Source organism: Kogia breviceps, chromosome 3, assembly GCF_026419965.1.
Source record: "Kogia breviceps isolate mKogBre1 chromosome 3, mKogBre1 haplotype 1, whole genome shotgun sequence".
NCBI lineage: Eukaryota > Metazoa > Chordata > Mammalia > Artiodactyla > Physeteridae > Kogia > Kogia breviceps.
In genome coordinates, this window is record NC_081312.1 from 37,196,831 (window position 1) to 37,220,975 (window position 24,145).

The following is a 24,145-nucleotide window of genomic DNA, read 5'->3' on the forward strand; positions in this document are numbered from 1 at the left end:
TTCTGAGTTGTAATCCACTACTGCTTTAGTTGTGCTTTATTAATCTCTCAGATTCTTGGTCCTGTTTACTAAAAAATTATAAACATCTGAGCTGCACTGTAATTGGTGCCAAGCTTGTTAAGCACTGACTCCATTCCTCCCGGATTTCTGTTGGAGAAGAAAAGGCCCTTTAAGCAAGACTGTATCTGTGAGACAAAAAGAGAAACAAGATTCCACAAAAATCTATCTAGATTTCCCCTTCATTTTCAGATTTGGAGCCTAGTCACATAAATTATAAAGGCAGGAGGAGAAGGCAACTTCCACAACCTTGATTCATTGCCTTCACAGCACTGGAGGGCAAGAAGTAATAGTAAGTAGGTACAGCTCTGTAGCTCCACCGCAGGAGAGAGAGGAAACAGGGCTGGAGAGAGGTGTTGGATAGTTTTCATTCCCCCTAGTTTTAAAAGGCAAGTAGTCTTTAAATGAACTCTTTGCCTTAATAAGGAAAATTGTACATTATACTAAAAGAGGGTTGTGCTGCTGTAGCTAGTTGCAAAACAAAACAAAAGGTGTGTGTGTCCTGTAATATGAAACTGGGAGAAAACACATCGTGAGGTATGGCTTTCTGAAACTATAAACACCTCAGTTATGTAAAATTAGAGATTATGTTTAGTATTTATATATTTGCTTGCTAATTCTTGGCTGTTAGTATGTGTCTAAAACTAAACCCCCTTTCCTAATGGATTAAACAATCCTTTTTACAGAGTGGTAGTATTTAGAAAGACCCCTGTTCTTCAATGGTGGGAAAGCCATTGCAATAGAGGTTTTGAAGGGGGTCATGGAAAAAAGTGGTCCCAAAGAAAATGATGTCCGCTAAGATGCTATATAGTTTGGAAATTTGTTTTGAGTCGATATTCTCTCTTTACTCTCTGATGGTCTCTGGGTTAGTTACAGAACTCTTATCAGGTTCCTATCAGTAATGTACATACCATATTTCATTTTAAGTTGTATTTCAGATTTAATTACTTGATAAACTATTGTATCCAAGACTAAGATGAATCAATTTTCTTGCTTTTTCTACAATATGGCTTTTAAAAAAATTCCTGATTTCTCATTTATCTTTTTGTGTATTTCCCCCATCTGTACTTGTTCTAATACTGCATGGCTCCTGTACTATTTCAATTCTTACTTAACACCTCAACATTTCCCCACAAATCTCTGAGCTCACACTCTTTCAGCTAAACCTATGCTAGTCAATATGTCTCTCAATTCTCTTGGCAACTTGTTCTTTTATGCAAATTGTATACAAAAATATGACTTGCGTATCTTAAAAATGTGATATAAACAAAAAGAACAATACCATTAAATTACTGTTCATAATCACAAAATTATACTTTTAAATAGAGGAGTTATTTAAAATCCCTTTCATTATGAGAAGGGCATTACAATGCAAGTAATTCACATTAAAAGGCATTCTATTCAACAGATATGTTGATTGGTGGGCCAGTTTTGCCAGTGTTTTAATTCACATGTAATTCCTGTAGACCCTGTGTCAGCAACAACTAACAGTAATACTACTTTATCTGAAAAATGATAAACTATTTCCATTTATATGTTCTGTGATTATTTTATGGTTCTCAAATTTTAGTCCTTTACAGAAAAAAAAAGCATGTTGATAAACCGCAATTTGCCATAACACATTCTCTCCAAATCTTAGTATAAAACACAAGACATGTTTTTTGCACACTCTACTTTGATAGAACAACCAGATTTGTAATTGATTTCTTTATTTATTAGATTTATCAATATACATGGCAGCTTTCTCAAATCTCAAAGTTCCAAAAGTATGTCATTTTAAAGGTGAAAAATCATTTTCCTTTAGATGTCATATTCCTAGAAAGCTATTAAAGTCTATTTATAAACAAAAATAATTCATAAACTAACACACTTTAGAAATCAGAATATTTTAAATTATTTTAAATGAATACAAGATATGCCTTTTTAATTAACTATCATAGTTAAATTTAATATCACAAAACAAAATGACTTGTCCCCACTAATTTCTCAAGTGGGGTAAAGTCATTGGGTTTTACACTTAATATAAGTTTTAAATGTGATTATTAAATGATAATATTTTATCAATTATAGGAAATATTCATTTATAGGAATTTCCTTAGGTTCATCAATCTTTTTAGGCCAAGTTTGAGCCCATGTCAACCTTCAAGGTTAGATTCAGTGCACCTAACCTGCCTATTAAGTTGTCAATTTAAGAATACGAATTTCATTGATAAGACAGGGAATAAACAGTGGCTAAATCACTGTTCAACTTACAAAAAAAAAAAAAAAGCTACAGTGAATGGGATAGTTTCAAATAACTAATTATTTAAAACAAAAAAAAAATTTTTTTTTAAATTTAAGCAGGAATGGCCAATGATGCTGGGTTTAAAATTTCACAGGGTAACCTTAGAAAAAAAAAAACACATAAAAATAGTGAAGTCATCACCTTATTGATAAAAAACTAAACTTTAATAGTCACTGAAGGGGTAACAACCACTTGTAGTCTACATTTAAAAGTAAATTTAATCATAGCTAAAACTATAAACAAAGAATTCTATTAAAAATAAAAATGATAAACATTTAATAACACCTAAAATGTAGATACTTAAGATCCTAAACAAAAATATTAAAGATAAAGGGCCTTAAATTTTTTTTCAACAATTCATCTTATAAATTCATTTTCTAAATAGCTCATATCCTTTGCTTTGGTGTTTTGTCTCCTATCAGCTAAACATTATACAGTAGAAAATCACTTATGTTCTTTTCAAATGCTTGGCATTATAATGTGATCTCATATCTTTCCTCAAATTAAATTTTGCTCCACATATTCCACATGTATACAGGTGAACATCCATGTGCTGTTCCAACTGTTCATTATTTGGGAATATCTGAAAGCAGACCTGGCATATAGTCTCACCAGCAGATAAATGAGAAATCATATGCCGTACATGGTCATGTTTTCTGAAGTTGCCTTGATCACAAATGGAACAGACATACCTGGCCATGCCTTTGTGCATATCATTGTGGAGTCGCAACTGACGTTCCCTTAAAAACTGCTTTCCACATGTCTGGCAAACAAACTGTTTTTCCTTGGTGTGGACAGTATAGTGTTCTCTCAAGTGGCACCGCTGATAAAATCCTTTCCCACACAGATTACAAAAATGCTTCCGTCTGTGATCCCTTTCATTCTCTTCCATGATGGCACTCTTGAACATGTCTTGGTCTAGGCAGCTAGACATATGTTCAACCACTAGATTTTCAGTTTCAAAACGCTGGCCACAATTAGGACATCGAAAAGGACAGGCAGAATGTTTAAATAACTGCTTTTTTTGGATACTGTTTATCTGGAAATGATTGTCCCTAAAATCATCCAACATTTCAACAAACATATCCCTGATTTCAGACTGTTCGTCAGGATTCTCTTCCATGTCCATCTTCTCCTCAGTACTTCCTAACCCGTTCATTGTCAGGTCTTGGGGCTCTCCACATCTCTGGGCATGTTCCTGAAGCTGTCTACCCTTGACAAGTATTTGTCCACATTTGCCACATGCACAGATATTTTCGATGTGTTTGGCTAAGTAATGAGACGACAGGTCCTCCTCAGTTATTGTGAGCCCACACAACTCACAGGGTGCGTTCTCAGTATCCTCTTGTACTGGACTGCTGTTGTTAGGGGGCCTCATATTTTCTAAACCACCTCTTTCATCAGTGTTTATTGACATCCGAGGTTTTAGAGCTTTCCTCCCACTTTTTTTAATACTGACATCTTCTTCAACATAGTATCTATAAAATGAATCTTCAGGTTCATCTTCTAATTCATCATTGTCAGTGGACTCATTACAGTCTTTATCAGTAACTTTAATAATGTTAAAGTCTTTCAGTTCATCTGTAGGGATATCTTCTGGTTCCATCTTGATAATGATTCTTTTCCTCTCAGCAGCTCTGCTTTTCTCTTCAGTGGCTAGTTCAGATTCCACTGTGCTACTTTTTCTGCTTCCAGTGGTTGAAGTTGAGTCATCAGCAGCCTGGCTTGTGTCTCCTCTGTATTTGTCCGTCTGTGCAGAAAATGTTTTAGAAGAATCCTTTTCAACAAATTCAGCTTTGATATTACTGTCTTTTCCATCTCTAATATCCACTATTCTGTGGTAGGATCTTGTATTTTGGTATGAATGTCTGTTAGTACAGGTTAGCACATGCTCATCTAGTAATTTCTCACAGCTAAAGCCAAATCCACAACTATCACAGGTAAAACTCCGTCCAAAGCGTCGTGAGACACGTTCTTTCGGAGTAGATAATTTGGACACAGAACTCTTTTTACATACATCAAATAATGGTTCAGGAAAATTACCCAATTGCAAAGACTCTTCATCAGGCTCTCTATTATGTGGTGTATTTACTGTTGAACTTGGCTCTGCACACCATCTATTGGCTTCATTGCCATTTCTAGCCACAGTGTCTTCATACATTCTTACCCCAAATATCATTTTGCTGTTCTGGTTGCTAGAAGCAGAAGATGAACATTTTGAACTAGAACAATCTGCATCCTGTATGTCTTCTAAACAGTCAGGAACATTGTACAGCTGTAGGTAGTTCATTGCCACTTTAAACTGCTCAAAACTGGAAGGAGCTGTCATAATTTTTCCTAAATACATAAACTGCAAAATGAGATCAAAACACTCAGCACTAATTTTCATGTTGCTGAGATTCAGCTGTGCAGTACTATGCTGATGATTCATGAAAAACATTCTAAAATAGGAGCTACAGGCAGCTAGAACTGCTTTGTGTGCTTGAAAGTAAATGTCATCAATTGCAATACAACAGTCACAGAGGAAACCCCATTCCCTTTGGTTGTTTAGCTGCTGAAGGACGTAGCTGCTGTGGCTGGGCTTTGCCATCTTCTGTTAATTAGAGACCTATGTAAAACAAAAATATTAAAGTCAGACAAGATACCAGAAAAGCACTTAAAAAAAGAATAATTTTGATCATGACCTGTGACGTGTGTGAATTTACTATTACAATCAAGGTATGACTAGCTTTCCAGTCTAATGTAGCAAAGCGCAATAACATATACCTGAATCATTTTTAAAACTCGAAGGTGAAGATACCCAGCCATTTATTCAAGCATCTCGTTTTTATTTTAAGAAATACAAGCAAAGGTATCAAAAGCAAAAACCAAACAGTTTTGGTTTCATTACGCCTTTAGGGAAAAAAGGTATACTAAATTTGAAAGGAAAAAAGAAACTAGTTTAAAAGTACTTGGAGCTTCCCTGGTGGCGCAGTGGTTGAGAATCCGCCTGCCGATGCAGGGGACGTGGGTTCGTACCCCGGTCCGGGAGGATCCCACATGCCGCGGAGCGGCTGGGCCCGTGAGCCATGGCCGCTGAGCCTGCGCGTCTGGAGCCTGTGCTCCGCAACCGGAGAGGCCACAACGGTAAGAGGCCCGCGTACCAAAAAAAAAAAAAAAAAAAAGTACTTGAAGGATACAAACAATGAAAGTTAAATAAAATATCAATTTAAACTGAAAGTAATTCAGTCGCAGAGTATTAAAAACTTCTTAGATGACTGATATAAAGGAATGATTGCTCATCCTTAAGTGTGATATGGGTATTTTGGTTGTGTTAAAAGCATCCTTATCTTTTAGATACACAGACTGCTGTATTTATTGATGAAATATCTAAGATATGCTTGCAGATAATCCAGTAGGGTGGGTGTGGGGGCTGTAGATGATACAAAACTGTCCATGTGTTGAGAACTATTGACGCTAGGAGGCAGATATAGTTCTATTTTTGCATGGTTGAAAATTTCCTTAGAAAAATTCTATTTACAAAAGCTTATTAGATTACATGGAAATGGCACCAAGCAAAGAGGTTTGATCAATGCTCCTCTCTTTTCTTGATTATTGGAGAGGCAATAATTCTGTAGAGTCAGAGTATCTGTCTTATATTGCTTGGCTTGCACTTTACAGTATAAAGAAACAGTGGATTTGGGAAGGATATATCTATACTTAGATTGTAAATTTTTCTTCACTTTTCAATCATTAAAAAAAGAATACAAAAGTAACACATGCTTATTGAAAAAAACTGAAACATAAAAGTACATAGAATAAAAACACACCTTAGGTCGCACACCTCTTTCCAGAGGTAACCTCTCCAATTGTATATCTTCAAATCTGTTTATGCTATACCTACAGAGTCAACAGCTATTGAGTACCTACTACGTGCCAGGCACATAGTTTTGCTTTTGTTGTTGTTTTTGACCTAAATGGTATTGTACTGTATATACCTTTCTGCAACCACTTTTCTTTACTTATCAACATAAATATTTTTAATGTATGGAGCTGACAATGAATAAAGAGGAGAGGAGAAGAGAATATTAAAAGCACTGTAAGTCCTATTACATTACAAAGCTAAAATAAGATCAAATTTTAGCCTTAATTTTTAATCTGTATACATAATACTTCAGAATCTATCATCTACTCAAAAACAAGTTCTTACACAATTTGACTGAACATAAAAAGAACATTTAACAAGCTGTTCAGAGAAATAAAATGTTCACTCTTCAGTCCACAAACCCTTCATTCCCTACAGTAGAAATTAAAAGATTATCTAACTTTACTTACTTCCACTTGTTTTTTATAAACTGTCCCAGATCACATGTGGATGACATACCCCTTTCCCCGACTACCTAAGGCCACTCTGCCTCCTTCTTCCTGCCTGAAGACAGGGTTACACAGTAGGCATGTGCACCTGTTGAAATGAAGGTGGCTTATAATGAGACCTGCTGCCTTCCTAAACTTGCAACCTGCAGGCCTTTTCTGTAAGCCAAATCAAGTATTTCAAGAAGGTACAATATTTCAACCTTGTGTAATTCAGATGTCTGTACTAGAATTGAAGAGCCATATTCAGTATGTACCCATATACAAAATGCAATGTATGCACAGATCTTTATCAATGTGTTATTTATAACTTGAAATGCCTCGCAATAAGGTAGTTGTAAGTAAACCAAGGTAAATCTACTTCTTAAAATTCACCATCATGTGGCCTTTATGAAAATTATATTTATGAATGAAGGCTGTAGAAGAAAATGAGAAAAGTTTTCAAGATGGAAAGTCAAGTAAATAAACACAGGCTATGAAATTATGTAACAATTACAATTACATAAAACAAATCCAAACAACAAAACCTTATTCAAAGGGTTAAAACACACACACACACACACGCACACACACACAGAGAGAAAAATACTGACCCCAAGCCCATTTTATGTAGGATGAGATTTCTAGGTCTATAGACATTTTACAGGATTCAGAGAGACCTTTAATGAAAAAAGAGGTAGAGGGATAGATATTATCTCAATTTTTTTTCCCTAGTGATTAAGAGTTGTTCAAAAATGAAACGAACTCATCTAGAGGATAATGAGTGTAGAAGCAGGGATGAAATATTGTTGAGGACAGTATGGTACAGCGAAAAGAGCACAGGCTTTGGATCAGACAGGCCTGAGTTCCAACCTAGCTTTGCCGCCTTAGGTAACTTGTTTGTCCTCATTGACTCCAAGTTTCCTGAACTGTCAAAGTGGGGATAATAATACCTCAAAAAAGTGGCATGGACATATATACACCACCAAATGTAAAACAGCTAGTGGGAAGCAGCCACATAGCACAGCTGTACAGTGATCAGCTTGGTGCTTTGTGACCACCTAGAGGGGTGGGATAGGGAGGGTGAGAGGGAGACGCAAGAAGAAAGAGATATGGGAACATATGTATATGTATAACTGATTCACTTTGTTATAAAGCAGAAACTAACACACCATTGTAAAGCAATTATACTCTAATAAAGATGTTAAGAAATAATAATACCTCAAAAAACATATCAAACATAAAGGTTCACAGGAGCAATGTGTAAACTGTATAGTGCTTGGCACATGATAATTAATGGAAGTAACAGTGGCAGTTGTGACGGTGGTGATGCTTCCTTAAGCATAGGAGATAAGTTTGACGAGATAATCTTACAGTTTCCTTCCATATAAGAGTCCAGCAGTATGAAAGCCAATAGTTTATCTGTTAAAACTTCCGGGTTTTAAATGCCCTGTGCTTGAAATAATGACATGAAGAGCTTAAAAGTTCCAAGGACCCTTCTAATCTAAAGGAAAAGCAGTTTTATGGTCAGCAACCAAAATCAATGCAGCTACATAGAAGACGGATCTGATAGACACATCTGTAGCTATAGTCATAATTCAATTAAATTAGTGAACATACATTCTGTATTCACATAAACAAGACACTAAAGCATATAAGAACATCAACAGCATTTTAACACACATTTATTAATTCAACAAACATTTGTTGAGTATTTTGGTGTACCAGGCACTATATAAAGTACTGAGAATCAGCAATAGCATAGGTATTCTATAATCTCAAGGATATCTCACTGAGGGGAATTTTAACTTGTTCTAGATGAGTGACTTCATGAACGTGTACTCAGCAGAGTACCTACTCTGTACATGAAGGCACTGTGCTGTGGTGGAGAGAACAGGGCTCTGGGTCAGACACACCCGGGTATGAATCTCACTGCCTCCACATCCCTCTGTATTTCTGTCTTCGCCTCATACGGCTGGAAGCTGAACAAATACCTTTTTGTCAAAAATTAATGCTAACACTACAGCTCCTAGGCTGACCTAAAACCGTAGTTTCTACAATGTTATTATGCAAATGCCCAAGTTCTGAGTAAAATGGATTTTAGGGGAGTAACTTTTAATAGCAATCATTCACACATTAGTACCCACAACTCTGTTCTTGTTACACCTCACTCAGAAAAGCTTTAAGAAGGCTTAGTAACAGCAAAACAAAAACAAACCAAAAAGGCAGGAGGTGGAATCATGGGTGAAGGATCTAAATTCCTGTGAGACTTTTAGCTTGTTATTTTAGCTAAATTATTCCTGTGAGAATAATTTTTGCATTAAAATGTTTATATTTCATTCACTTTTATTAATTAAACAATAATTTCATTCAAATTCCAAAAGAGGTTTGCTCTCTTCATTTTTAAAATATGCTTAATGATGCTACCCCAAAAACTTAGTGAACTTTGTTATAGTAAAGCTTGTTACCTGTTTTAAATAATTGCTTATATTTCAATTCTTGTTTTTTATAATGACATTTTGTGATTGCTTTTGTTTGTGTTACTAGCTACATCACTGGTAGAACAAGTTTGTACAGCTAGAAGTTCTACAAGGGCTGGGGTTGAGAGCAGAAACTTCAAACGTGATCCAAAGCCAAGGGTTCTCCTAAGGCTAGGATACCCAGTGTAGATGCAGTTCTCCAGAGGAATAAGGAGGTAGGTGATGCAAAAACGTTTACACTGAATTTTAAAAATTTTAGTTTGAAAAAGTTTAAACAGCTCATCTCAAATTCAAAAACAGCTACCAAACACATTAAGAATATTCAGTAATTTAGATATTTATAGGCTTTTAGAGCTTAGAGATCTAATCTAGTCCAACATGCTTATTTCATAGAAGACGGACAAAGATGTTGTGCTGTTAAACAATGTATCAAGGGTTAACTGTGGTAAAGTATTATAGGTACTAGGATTCCTGCCCACCCAGCTGGATACTAACCACTGAACTGTGGTTACTACATGCTCCTTGGTATTATGCAGTGTAACCCCATATGGAAAGAACAGTCAGCAAGGACTGGGCATGAGTCCTTAACATAGCATTTGTTAAGGCCCTTGCTCAAGAAACTACGCCCTCTGAACTCTATCTGTAATGTGGTTATATCTGTATATGCACATCCAGTCTCATTCAGTAGACGTGTTCCCTAAATTATACTCTGTAAGCTGTTTCAGTAAATTTCTCACTGACACAGTAAGGTTTCAGAAATACTTTTCTTTCATTGCTAAATCTCTTAAATGGAAAAAAAAGTTTTGCTGGACGTTTCTTTTGCCCTAGCCTTAGTGAAATGATAATTTAAGGGTCTACAAATAAGCATATAAAGTGAATGAAGAAACAACTTAAAGGAACTTTTGAGTGACTCCTTCCATAAGGCAAACAACCACCCTCTGTGTCCCAGACTTGCATTATCAAGGACATTCCCCTGAGAGTGATTTGCATAGCCTCAGTGAGTCTACAGTTCAGCGCCCCAATCTCTGAACTACTAACAATTACCTCTGGGTCTCAAGGGACATTTAAGTACATACATTCATTTCCTCGTACCTATTTCTATGTCTTATATGACTGAATGTATGTATATGAATTTTACCTGTGGGCTATAGACTAGCTTCTTAAGAAGCTTGAAATGTAGTGAAAGGATTCCCTCGTTTATAAATCAGAGTATCAGAATGTATTAAACACTTACAATGTTCCCAACATGGCATAAAGCATTGAGGTGGAGGGTGGAGAAGGATGGTATACAGTAGAGCTAATTACATATGCGGGATTACATTTTATACCAAGAAACGATTTGAGTAAAATTAAGTACTGAATTATACTGAATAAAGCTCAGTATGCATTTAGAAAAAGCATGAATTGTACTAGAACAGTAGTGGGCTTTAGGAAGGATTTGAGTGAAATCTTGATGAATGAGTAGAAGAAAGAAAAATAGAAAGCAGTGTGGGGAAGGCATTTCAGGTATCTGTATTGGTGTGTACGTAAAAAGTTGGGGAGAGGTACACAGCAGCATGAACAAAAGCTTGGAAATGTAATGGGAGGGAAGGTAAATTTGTTTTACTGGCCTTAGTACCAATGTGCCAGGATCTAGTCTAAGCAGGTGTGTGTGTGTGTGTGTGTGTGTGTGTGTGTGTGTGAGAGATATGCTTAGACTAGAGCCTGGCATATCAATAGTAAGATATATATATGTATATATAGTATATTATATATAAAACATGTATGTATGCATGTAAATATGTGTATCATTTTATCATTTAATCCTCATAACAAACTCTACAAAGTACGTACTGTTTTAAGACCCATTTCCAGATAAGAAAACAGAACACAATGTTATATAACCTTCCTAAGGCCACAGAGGACTGGGTGAGGTTAGAACACAAGCAATATGACTCTTGAGCCTGAGATCATAGCCTTAACGACTTTGCCACCTATAAAAATAAGGTCACCTTGGCAAAATTCTTTCCTAGAATTCCATTTTTCAGGGTATACAGTGTTCCAATCTCTAAATTTAAACTTAAGAAAATTCTTTAGGTTTTCTTCTTGAGATTTCCAGTAAGAACTGGCTGTACAGGCTCCCAAAAATAAAAGGTTTTAATTCCAGACACTGAAATTGGACAGACATTATCAAGTTCAGAAAATTTTATTCACTTTTTAGAACAAGCATCCTGGCTGATTATTAGACTGCAAATTCAGTACTTAGTACAGGAAGTTCTGAAATTCTAACTGGGTTATGTTCCAAAACTTTAAGTTAGTTATTTGAAACTTGAAACACATATTCCCATAGAAACAAAGCTATAAATGGTGGCTCCATTCTGTGCTCACACCCTAAAGTCTTTAAAAATCCAAATGTAGCTGTGTGTTCATTCGTCCTAACTGTGCTGTAGCAGTACTAGCATCTTTAGGACTAACGGAGGGACTGTACAGCGATGCCTACTACACTCAACTCTCCAAGATGAGGACGAGGCTAAATGACCTTTGTGTTCCCCATGCCTAGCACACTGCCCATGTAGTTGGCACTTAATGCATGCTTGTTAAATGAAAGTGTTAAAAGAGAGCCCAGGGAGCAGACACGGATAGATTTGAATACCAGCTCTACTACTTAATCAGCTACGAATTTTCTTCATCTCTCTAAGCCTGCTTTCCTCATGTATTAGAGATAATCATACTTCTCACAGAACTCTTGTATAAACTAGAGATGACAAATGTTTGTCTTTTCAATCCAAGAATAATAGGATTTTTCTTAAACATTAATGTCATCATTGTGAACAAAGTCCACAGAATTTTATCAAGTGATGATCAAGTTCAACCCGCCACTTCATAGATGAGAAAACAAATGGAGGCCCTGAGAGGTTAAGTCACACACTCAAAGTCACGTCTTGTTTTCGTGGCTGACAGGATGGGACCTTGGTCTCAATCCTGGTTTAGGGCTCTTCCTTCTATTCTAACAGCTGCCCCCATATACAGCAACACCTAGCTGTCTTCTTGCTTCTCTGCATCAGTGTCTTCCTGAAAAATAGGAGCTGTTCAAATTTGCAAGGGTTGTTTGCACCTGCACAAAATGGCCTGAGGCTGTTAACGCTCTTGGAGACTGTAGTTTGTTGGATGGTTAGTATTTTTCTGTCTCCCTACTTGTCAGGCCAACAGCTGTCACTTGTAAAAGGTGTGCTGATCTCCTGCTGCCCTCCATTTCAATCTGTTATGGGTTATGAAATTAGACAAAAACTCATTGAAACTGAATCTACATAAATAATTTAATTTTCTGTGAGGGCCTAGGGAAGTGTTCTATGAATAAGATAAGGTTTTAATTCATGCACTTTGTTTAATCTATCTTAATTGTTGACAGGCAACAAACTGCCTTACTCTTCGCTTCAGGTCAGGCCACTGGATAGCTGGGGTTGTCAACCAAATAACTCTGAATAACTGAGGTGTTACTGTAGTTAAGCTGCTAGGTCTGGGAAATGAATTCATCCACACAGAAAGCAGAGGGAACATAGTGGCTCCTGAAATTTTTCTCTCTTCCTCCAGGAGTGGAAGAGGAAAAGCATTTAATTCAGGCAGTCTAAATGTTGATCCTAAAGAGGCAACATGGCATCTTCTGACCACCAGAGGGCACTGGGTGAAGAGCAGGCTTCTCTCAGCAAAAAGCAGCTTCACCAGGAAGTCCCTTTTTGCACGTGGCATTCGTATTCTTAGGGTTCATCTCGTGGAACTTCTATCTATTCCAGCGTACTCACGCTGTGACTTTGTCTGGGACCCACCTAAAACTGCTCCTCTCCCTTCTCCAGCATGCACCAATCACCCGGGATACTTGGGAGTCACCTGGGACTTCTTCCTCATAATTAACTATTAAGTCTTGCCAGTTTTCTCACTAAATATTTCTCAAATTTGCCCCTCGATTCCATCTTTACCTTCCCTGTCCTCTGAGGACTCTATCATTACTCCTGAATTATTACAATAGGCTCCTTAACTGGTCCCTCAAATCCATCCGTCACCCTCAGATGATTCATAAAGCACAAAAATCAGACCCTGCCATTCTGCTTCTGTGGGTACTTTCACATACCCTCAGACTGAAGAGCAAACTCCTTCCCAAGGGATACAAAAGCCCTCCGTGCCCCCACATCTAGTCTCCTATGTGGCTACTTCCTGCTTCAAACTTCTGTTCAAGCGGCATAAAACTGCTGGCCACCACCACATCCTCCAAGCGCGTATACTTCATGTATTTCTTACCTCCATTTTTACTCATGCTGATTGGTTCTTCTGTCTGAACTGGCCACATATCTTTTAAAAATCAGTTTATCACCTCCTCCAGAAAGCCTTCTGCAAGACCTCCCTCTCCCACTGTTTTAGGTTTACTCTGTGTATTATCTCCTTATTTTGCACTTATTATGCTATTTTTTTAATAATCAGAACAGCAACATAAAGTAGATGTTAAAGCACAGACTAACCAGACTGCCTGGGTTCAAATTCTGGCTCTGCCACTTATTAGGTGTGTGAACTTGAGCAGGTTGCATCCAATCTGTGCCTCAGTTCTCTCATCTGAGAATAGGGATTGTAATCCTTCCTAGGGTTTAGTTACTGTAAGACAGTGTGTCCCAGAGCAAGTGCTAAATAAGAATCAGCAACCACAATTATGTATATGTTGGTCTCCCCACTAGACTATGAGCAACTTGAAGGCCAATATTTTGGCTTGTTCTAGTCTCTGCAACACAGTGTGTGTACTCAGTAAATGTTGCTGCATGAAAACTGGTGAGGCAAGGGGATATATGTATACATATAGCTGATTCACTTTGTTGTACAGCAGAAACTAACACAACATTGTAAAGCAATTATACTCCAATAAAGATATATATATATATATATATATAAAGAAAACTGGTGAGGCAGCTCTAAGATGGGAGGGACAACCCAGTTTCCTTCTTTCAGCAAGTCCACACATAATATTTTTTAACTGTATTGTTTCCAATTGTGTAGCTCCAAGTGCTACATTTTTAACTCTAACCAAAATCTTGAAAATTTCACCTTTATCTAATTAAGTCAGTGAAACCAATAAAGAGTATCGTAAAAAGTATGTTCATGATAAGAAGTTTAACTCCATTTTTAAGTCTTAAATCTATTTAACATTTAAGATTTCCCCGCATCCCAAAGCAACTAACACAGCAAAAGCCTTCGTGCTTTCATACATGCTATTCCCTTTGCTTAGAGCCTTTTCAATGTCCAGCTCATTCTCTTCAGGAAGTTCTTTCTGATTCCAGAGTAAGGTAGATGCCTCTTCTGTGCTTCCAAGACAGCCTATACCTACAACTATAGGGTGACAAATAATGTATCATCCAAACTGGGATGCGATGTCTATCATCACACTCACGGCAGGGATTATAATGATATGGTTCCCCTGCTTTGCTGTAAGCTGCTTGAGATCACGGCACTGTCTTAGTCATCGCTGTATCCCCTGAGCCTCTAACAGTTGCCTGACATTTAGTTGATATTTGATCAGTTTTTGAATGAATAAGTGTTGAAGGCAAGTTTTATTTTGCTTATCAATTTTTTGCATTATTTCAATTATGGCAACGTTTATATAGTAGTCAAAAATCTACAAAGTGATTTCCCATACATTATACAACTGACCCTTACAACAACCCCAAGGTAGGTATCTTTATTATCCTCATTTTGTGAATGAGGAAACAGGTTCAGTGGTTGGTACTCAAGCGCTCATCTTGTAAGATGGGACTCAAACTCTGACCCTTTTGATTCAGAGCCCTAAGTTTCCATTTTTGTAAACCAGAAAACACTCTTTCTGGCAATGACTATTAACTGAAGTGTCCCCTTGGACATTCTAAGCCTCCCAGAGCCACCCCATTCTCATAAAGCCCCATACTGCAGGCAGAATGCCCTGCGCTCCCCATCTCCGCTTCCATCTTCTGACTCCCATGGCCCCTCAGAGGAAGCCCTCCCCTAATACAAAAACATTTAAAGTGAGGATGGAGCTCTTCAGTTATCTCTAAAAAGGATCACATGCATCTCACACAGACAACAAACAGAAAATCTGGTTGGCAATTTAATTCTTTCTTTAATTTGCCCATTTTATTTTGCAAATGATTTGTTCCCAACACTCTCAAATAACAAGTGCTGTGATTTAACTTCTATGTACTATTTTGGGGATTTGTTTTCAGAACATCAACTACTTCACAGCTTACTCTTCTTGAATATACCAGGCTAAGGAATAAAGGATTCTGTACTCTAAAACTTCTTATACAGATAACTATACATGGCACAATATAAGTATACTTAGAAATCTATCTTAAATATGTACCATCTCCTTCTAGGCCACATCTGAAAACCAGTCATTAATCCCCTTCTTTCCTCTAATTTCCTTTCCTTGATGTTTGGTATGCTACCTCTGGATATAGATCAAGAGGGACCTCTCATCCCGTAATAGCACAGGGATTATTTTGGCAGTGGCCTTAATGGCAAGTATACCCACTCCTTCCCAACTATAGATTATGAAACTCTTTACAAATGTGAGGGTTTTGTTTTGTTTTAATGGGTTTGGCAAGTATAAATCAACCCATCAAAGGCTTAACACCAACATTAAAAGTGTGAGAACTAGCCCACCAAGTTACAGTAAGTACTTCATAAGGACAAACCTGCAATAGCAGCCCTGTTGTATTTAAGCTGTCACATCTGTTACTTAATCATAGAATTTTAAATCACTCCAATGCAAAACATTCCCTTTCCTCTACCTGGCCAATTCTCACCAACCTGAGCAGTGAATAGAGAACATGAGCTCATGAATCATCACGGCCATCCCTAGCCAGGGTGACGCACACACAGCAGTACAGTATGACCAAATGTTGCTTTCTCTCATTTTAAACAAGGAATTGACTGTTAACAGAGATTACCTCTGGGGAGTGGGAGTCAGAAATGACTTTCATTTTTGTTTTTTATGTACTTCGGTATAGGCTGAATTTTTACGAAGAGCATGAATTTTATATAAAAGCATTTCCATTTTGAGAAAAAAAGAGACACTAATCACTTTTGAATTTGGTTCCCATAAGAGTATAATGATGTCAATATTTTACGGTAAGAGATACCAGCACAAGAAGAAAAAATCAGGAGAAAAAAAATCCTATAGACTCCAAAATTACCTCTCAAGCAAATATATCTCAATTTTTTTCAAATATATCTCAATTCTTTTTTGGAAGACAACAGATTGTGGCTTAAAAGTAAAAATCTATTGAAAATTTTCTGCATTTTTATCCCAAATGGTTTCCTCCCCTTTGGGCCAGAAGCTTAATAGCAAAGGCTTAGCACTTTTCCTGGATGGAAGAGAAGCCTGAAAGCAGGCACTTCTTTTCTCTTGCACATTAGAATGGCTGTCCTGCAAGGAACACAGAGATACCCTTAAAAAGCTCCATGGACTATACCTTTCCCAGAGCCTGGCAAAAGAGGAGAATGAGGAAACAGTACAAAAATTTACCTGTCTTAAAGCGAAATCAAACACAAGGTCAAGAGCAAGTGGCTGAGACTGTGCTCTGCCCTGCTAAGGTCCTGGTTAAATACGGTTTCTCTTTTCTCTGACAATGATGCACCAGGGCTCCCCACTGCCTCCAATGTAGGCCGTGTTGAGGTAGGAAGAATAGAAAGGCTTCAGGTAAGATTGCTCAACGTGAGTTATTTTTCTATACCATGAAAATTTGGTCGTAATGGAGAAATCTGCTTTTAAAATGAATGTAAGATGCTGACTGAAAGCTCTACTTGCAGACTGTCATTATTTTATCAATCTTTGGGAAAGCATTTCACCTCCACTGTGCTTCAATATTCTCTGTTTAAGATGAGGAAGCCCCATCTAGCTTCCAAATACGTTCAGTTATTATTGAGACTTTATTAGATATCCAGTAAGTGATTCAAAAGGAAAGTTTTGAGGTTCTGATGGCCAGCCAGCATTCAAGCTTCATCGTTTTGTATTCCAAGTGTCCTCATCATATCTATTTGCAATGACAAAATTTCATAATTTCAAAAGAGTGGGTGGTGATTGCTTTGGAGTTATCATGAGAACTGCATCCTTCACCAAATCTGCCCCAGAGTGCCTTGAACTTCAGCTCAAGAGACTGATTCTAAGTCTCAGAAAGCCTGGGACCACTTCTTGGGATTGAGTGTCAAAGGGAAAATTGTTCCTGGCATAGTTTTCCTGCCGTGATACATACTGCATGGAAATATACGTAGGCCAATAAATAAACTGCGTATACCTACCACGTTGAAGCTTGATTTAGGAATATTATTACACACAAATTCCACACTGTCCCCAGAAAACATCAAGGACTTTCATCAACATCTCCCTGACGCTCCCAATTTGGAAAATGTCATGTCAACCTTTCAGATCACGCAGACGCGCTGCTTAGGTAGGGAGACTGGGAGGGTGGCTGAGCTCAGACCCAAACCTACATATTTTAGTGGTAACAACTCCTGATCTACATCCAACACATTTACCGAACACTAACAGAACTTCTAGCAAGCGCCCACCACTGGAAGCGAAAGCACTCTCTTCCCAAGAAACTGATCTTTCCACTGAAAATCCCCAAACCCGAGACCTACCACTTTTTACCGAACAAAAAGCTTGTGTGCCGGGAGGAGGGAGTGGGAAAAAGCGTGGCAAGAATTTGCACGGCTCTTACGCCTCCTCCCTCGGAGCGCGCCCAAGTCTGCGGCCTCGGGCTCCGGGACACTTCCCCTCCCACCCGCCAAGGAGCCGCGTCTGTAAGTTGAGAGAAGCGGGCTCTGGGCACGTCAATCAACCGGGTCCTCCCGCCTCCCGTCTACACCTCCCCTCCCCCCTCAAAAAAATAAGGCAGAGAAAGAAAGGAAAAAGAAGGTAACTAATTTGGTAACTAGTCTCCGTGGGGGCTTCGCCTCCGACCCAGGGAGGCCACAAGTCCCCGACCAGGTGCGCCGGCGGGCGGCGGGATCAAGCAGGCGGCCCAGCAGCCACCCGTGGCCGGGTCCTCGCCGCGCGCCCGCCGCGCTCCGGCTCCCCGCACTGGTCGGCGCCGCTCCGGCCCCGCACTCCGCCAAGCCCGCGGCCCGCCGCCTTCCGGCCCGGGCCAAAGTTGCGCAAATAGCCCCACAACTGGCAAATACTCACCGGCCGCAGCAGGAACCGGGGCTGCGGAGATTTTAGGGAGTTTAAGGCAAATCGACCACGGGAAAGGCGGGCGGAGGCAGAGGGACCGAGAGCTGCAGTGGCGGCGGCGCGCGGCGCTCGGGCTGGGCTGCGCGGAGAGGCTCTGGCTCTGCCAGGGACTGTGCTGCAACAAAGGACTTCCGCTGCCGCACAGCCGCGCCTGCCGCACCGCACTGAGCCGGCCCCGCTTACGCGGCGACTCCGGGTCTGCCCACCAGTTCGCTGCGGCGTCCGCCAGCCTTCCCCTCCCTCTCGACCGCCCACCCACTCCGCCGCTGGCTGCTAGGGGCACCCGCGGTCGCCTGTTTGTTGCAACAAGTTTCTGCGTCGGGCTCCGAGGAGGCTGGCGCAACCCGCACCGCGGGGGCCGGCGCGGCGGCGGCCTGACCACCCCTCTCGCCCCTTTCCCAAGGGTAGGCTTGGGACCTCCTCCTCCTCCTGTTTGCACAGCTGGATGGGACTGGGCTCCTCCCGACTCCCCAAGGGCAGGATGCTGCTTTCCCACTTCGTCCAGATGTCAGACCCCGGCCCCAAAGGGCTCAGCAGCTAGGCCTTCCCTCACAGTACGTCCCTGGCGTTCTTGGGGCGCCGGTACCCTTCCCCTGACCCGTGCGCAGCCAGTCGATTCAGGATCGCCCATTCCCCGCGCCGCCCCCACCCTTGCCTTCCGTGGGCCTGTCCGCCTCTGGCCTTGAGTCACTTCCCCCGCCATGCCCCACCCCGTCCAGCCGGCCTCCCCTCCCAGGCTCCCGTGGCTCAGCTTCCCTGGCCCCGCGCCCTCACCCCTCTTTCCCGCGAACACGCGGGAGCATCCTTTCCCGCCCCCATCTCCTAACTGAGGGGGTGCGTGTGCTTTTGCACACCCTGGGGAAAGTCCCCGGGTCACGCGGTTGTGTGTGGAGAGCCTCACGCTCAGGCTCGTCTCCACGCTTCCGCCTACAGAGTCGCGACTAGCGACCGTGGCGAAGCCACCCGGAGCGCGGGCCAACCCCCCGCCCAGCCACTTGAGAGGGCGGGCGGTCGGGCGCGCACCTACGCACCTACGCACGCACGCACGCACAACGGCCCCCACCCGCCTCTCTGGTGCGTCAGCTACGAGGCGCGCGGTCACGTGGGCCCATCCCGGGACGGCTGGCGCGGGAAGCCGCGCGAGAGCGGGCGGTGGGGTGCGTGAGCCGGCGCCGCCGCGTGACGTACGCGGCGCGGGAGCCGCCCCTCCCGCACGGAGGAGTCAGGCGGCCGCCCGCCGCGGCGGCCTCTGGGTAAGTGATGAGGCCCGGCCCCTGTGGGCTGCCCCGGGCTCAGTCCCTCCCGTTGCGAGCCGCCTGGGGCGGCGGCCTGCAGCTGCGTCGGTCGCGGGACAGATGCAAGTAGCTGGGGAGGGGGGTGTTTTTGGTCCTTTTGAGATGTTAGGGCAGTGGAGGAAAATGGCAACCGCGAGTGAGAACTGGGCCGAGGAGGTCCAGAGCTGCCCTTCGTTTCCCGCACCAGGCGGCTGCCGGGGCCTGAAGCAGGCCCGGAGAGGGCGCGGGGGCGCATTAAAGGCACGGAGTCCTTCCGGCTGCCAGTCCGGGTGCGACCGGCGCGGGAAGCCCCGACGGGCCTGATGTATTCCCCAGGCAGCCGCACCCCCGACCCCTCTCGCCAATGGGCGGGTCTCCAGGTGCCACCTGCGGGACGCTGCAGCCACTGTCCTCCCTTCCCCACCCCCGTTTGTGATTACCCCGTTTCTAGGGCAGGAAGTCCCCACCATCCCCATAGTTCATTTTTCTTTTTTCAGATATTAATCTCATTCTAAGCAAAGTCAGTTTTTCTTTTTAAAGTTTGCTCCATTTGTCACCCTTCTCTAGCACTCATTATTTGGAGAAAGCAAGCAAGCTGTTATCCAGCTGCTCTAAGCTGTACCTGGAAATTGACAGCAGCTAACATGTTTCATAAATTAACGCCCGTTTCCCCCCAATGGCATGCATTCTCTTGAGACTAAAGTCTTTTTGGCAAAGCTGTTGATTTTCAAAGGATGTTGTGAAGTGTGTAAAGTACACGTTGTAATCACAAATGTTAAAGCTGACCTTAAGGGGCCTTATAGAAAATGCAGTTCATCCCTCTCATTTTACAGATGAGGACACTAGGCCGAAAGACGGTGTAGCTTGATCGAAGTCCCATACCACCACTTCACTAACTGGACTCCAAGGCTCTAGATGCCTTGGTCGTTACGCTCCTCGCCACAGCCGGAGTGCGGTGCCAGTTTAACCCACGCATTGTAGAGACGTGGAGACTATCTGCCAGAGGTGATTATGCTTGACTTGATTCCGGTTATTGAGAAATCAGACTTGGCTAATGTGATGGCTCTGCTATCCTAAGAAATGCGGTTGACTATTTCTAGGTGGGATAAGTTGCCTATTAATGTACTTTGGGCTCAAAGCTTGTCGTCCCCCCCCCCCCCCCCAAATTCAGCCCTATTCTCTGCAGGAATAACCAAGATTTACAGCATTGGTTGCTTCCTTGGGTAAAGGCATCAAAGACCTCTTTAGCAATCTGCATGTGCTTTAATTAAGTGTAAATTATTAATCCATTGTCAGACATCAGCTCCTTAATAGGGAACAAAACATCGATGGGATAGGAAGCAGAATAGATGAGGTCTGATGGCTGGGAGGTTATCAGGAAGCAGTGGAGCATCACAGGGATGGTCAGCAAGAAAAGAGGAGGCGACCTCACATGACTTGCTACACCTTTTTGCCCAACCCTGCTCTGAATGTCTTGGAGGTAGTAGAGGGATTCTGCTCAGGTGTGGTCACTGTTTATTGAGTACCTGCAGTGGCTAGCTGCTTTCATAGATGAATTTTGAATACTTAGCAAAAAGGAAGTAGTATTGTCTCCGTCTTACAAGCGAGGAAAGAGTCTCAGAGATTTACCTGGCTTCGATGATGCAGTCATTTGCAGTGGAGTTCAAGCCTAAATCACTTTATCTCCCAAGTCCGGTCAGTGCTCTTTTGCATTAGATCTTGCTACCACTTCTAGCCAGGAAGGGGATGAGAGAATCGCTTGTGGCTGATTTATTGGCGCCTGTGGTTGCCCAGAGAGGCTGAGCAGGACTTTCAGCTGCCCTCTATGCCTTAGAAAGTGGAGCTGTGTGCTTCCACCCTATCTCCTGAGGGGAATGCGAAGGAGCCAGGCTGTCTAGCTGGGGAGGAGGGGCCCAAGTGCGTTGGCCATAAATTACCCTGGCCATGGCTGTGCTGGGAAGTGTTGCATAATGCCCTCCCCACCACTGAACCAAAGTGATTTATTTACTATGGTCCATAGATGGTGCTTGACCATCTTGTTAAAGAAAAACTTCTCCATTTTAGTAATAACAGGGCCAGAAGAGCGTTGAGGGTTTTTTTTCCCTTGTCTTAAAAAGCAGCACAGGTGCTCTTATCTTGATAAATTATAAAGTATTTCTGCACCACTTCCTGTGCCCCCTTTCTGCTTATTTATTCCAAATTGCATGTGAACTTCAGTCTTTTGAGAGAAGAATGCTAAGAAAAATACTGTTCAGTTTATAGTTACCAGCACAGGCTATGGAGTCAGATGTAGCTTTTAATCCCCACTTTATACTATTTGCTAGTTGTGTGTCCTAAGCCTAGGTTTTTTTCCTCATCTGTAAAATGGAAATAAAAATAATACATATAGTCATGGTGAGGATTAAAAGAGATAATGTGCATAGAGCATTTAGCACAAGGCCTTGCACATTACTATTTATTCTGTATAATAATAGCTATTGATAGTAACTAAACAGTATTTCCTCTAGGATAGAAGAGATATTGCTACTTGAACTTGCTTAGGGAAAGTGGAGGAAGAGGAAAGAAAGTAACAAACATCAGTTTCAGGATTATTGGTTGAATTTATTAACATTTCTACTTTCCCTTTGCTAGTAAGAATTTTTTTCTTTCTTTTTTTTAAACCTTATCTGGATAAAAGGTGTTTATAGTGTTAAGGTTAGTTATTTTTGAAAACTTTCTAATTCATTTCTTCCCTGGTTACAAATCAGTCATACAACGACTTTTTGTTCCCCCTGAAAAACCCTAGGCACTTTAAGCAAAGAGTTTCATTAGCCCATGTGGATAACGTGTTTGTGGAACATTCCATGGCAAAGGAAGTAGTGGTTCACCTATATTCAGAAGTTATAATCATTCTTGTTTATACCATATTCTAGGTGTGTACTAGCATTGGTGTTTTCCAGCTTTCTCCTGTCCTGTGAGTAGCTTATTCTTCTTTCAGAAATGCAGACTTTATTTTTTTAGCAGACTAAGAAGAATCTTTTCCTTTCCTTTACGGGGTTCTGGTATTTTTTAAGTCCAGTAGCAATTTGCCCGCACTGGTGTTAGCATCCTTGTTTGCCTGGTGTTGCGGCTTTATCAGGCATCCCACATGTTGGTTAGATGGGGGTAGAGATGTAGTAGGCTGGCTGTGTCTGCCAACAGGCAGGAGGCCCCAAACTAATGTTTCCCTGTTCCGTTAAAGGTTTCTAAAGCATGACTGCTCTTCCTGTGTCATCTACCATGTCTGCTTCTTACCCTCTTCTCTTATACTCTCAGTGATTTTCATAAGCAAATGCCTAGAATTACTGCAGGTTTTACCTCACACAGTAATTTTCAGATTTGGAATTTCCATGTCATTTTCAGATATTATGAAAATAGGTGTAATGGTGTATGAGAGAGTTAAATACACCTCTTTTTCCTAAGTACTTTTTAAAAAGTTGAAAATGTTGTGTTCCTCGTCTGCCCCCAATACCCATCCTACTAGTTTGGGAATATTTTTGTTTCTTAATCTGGCTAATATTTTAGTTTAAAGTTAAAATTAGAATTACAGTAGTTGATTTTTGTTCATTTAATGTAACTGGTGTAATTCCCACATTTTGAGCACTTCTTGTGAAATTGTGTCTTTTTCTCTGTAACTTTAGTTTGTGAAATAGTCTCTAGGGTTTCCTTTGTCCCTTGTTATTTTAATGCAGTGGTTCTTCATTGAGGCATTATATTAGAATCACCTGAGGAGCCTAAAAAAGGATCTGTGCCTTACCCTCAGCAGTTCTGTTTGGGTTCATCTGGAGTAAGACTCAGGCATCAGTACAACTCTACATGGAAGGTTTTACAATGCATTCAGCAGTTAGAGCCACTATTCTGGGGTAAAATGATTTCTGCAAACATTCTCTTGGTTATAAAATGTTACACCACCACAATCATGTGAAAGTACTTTAAAAAGTTAAAATCCTTGTATAAAGTCTTATTATGTAGCACTTTGGATATTTCTGCTTTTACCTTTGTATTTATAGCCATGAGTAAGTATCTCAAAAAAGCTGTGCACCTTCCTGGGCCAACTTTCCTGTCTACATGTCTTAACAATAATTAATAATAAAGTCACAGTGGTGAGAACCACAAAGAAAATATCTAAGACTTTGTTTTCCAAAGAAACAGATGTCTTACTCCTTTTGTTCTTTTATTAAAGATTCTTATAGCCTTCAAGAGTGAAAAGCTGTGTATTGTAGGACATCATTCTGGCTACCCTAGATCTGAGAGTCCAGTCTAACTATTATAATAGATTTTTAAAAATAAATAAAAATCAAAGATGTTGGATATCAAGCTAACTTTGAATTCAGCTAACATAGATACTAGTATTAAGCTGTTCTAGCTTACTTAGTTTGAGCTAACCCAGAGTTATTGCAGTCTAGTAAGTAAACAAGGTTTTTGTAATCTCTTAAATATCAGTGCTATTATTATAAATACCACTTTGGTAACA

At 40.8% G+C, this 24,145-nt stretch overlaps 2 protein-coding genes across 10 annotated transcripts in view; one reads left to right on the top strand and one right to left on the bottom strand.

Annotated features, from left to right (window-relative positions):
- Positions 1–19,388, bottom strand: part of ZBTB1 (zinc finger and BTB domain containing 1) — a 29,263-nt gene extending 9,875 nt beyond the window's left edge. For 2 of the 3 annotated variants that reach the window (XM_067028339.1, XM_067028338.1), the window contains exons 1-2: positions 18,332–19,388; positions 3,034–4,949 (exon numbers count right to left, since the gene is read on the bottom strand). In XM_067028339.1, the coding sequence (XP_066884440.1) occupies positions 3,034–4,931 (1,898 nt within the window). In that variant the 5' untranslated portion in view covers positions 4,932–4,949; positions 18,332–19,388. Of the gene's footprint in view, positions 1–1,749; positions 4,950–18,331 lie in introns of those variants that run through there. The other variant, XM_059059064.2, reaches the window with a different exon arrangement.
- Positions 19,389–19,446: 58 nt separating this feature from the next.
- ZBTB25 (zinc finger and BTB domain containing 25) overlaps positions 19,447–24,145 on the top strand; it is a 56,245-nt gene continuing 51,546 nt past the window's right edge. For 2 of the 7 annotated variants that reach the window (XR_010839532.1, XM_067028342.1), the window contains exons 1-2: positions 19,447–19,632; positions 20,487–20,658. The gene's annotated coding sequence lies outside the window, so the exon portion shown is untranslated. Of the gene's footprint in view, positions 19,737–20,486; positions 20,659–24,145 lie in introns of all 7 variants that reach the window. The other 5 variants (XM_067028345.1, XM_067028343.1, XM_059059086.2 and 2 more) reach the window with 4 other exon arrangements.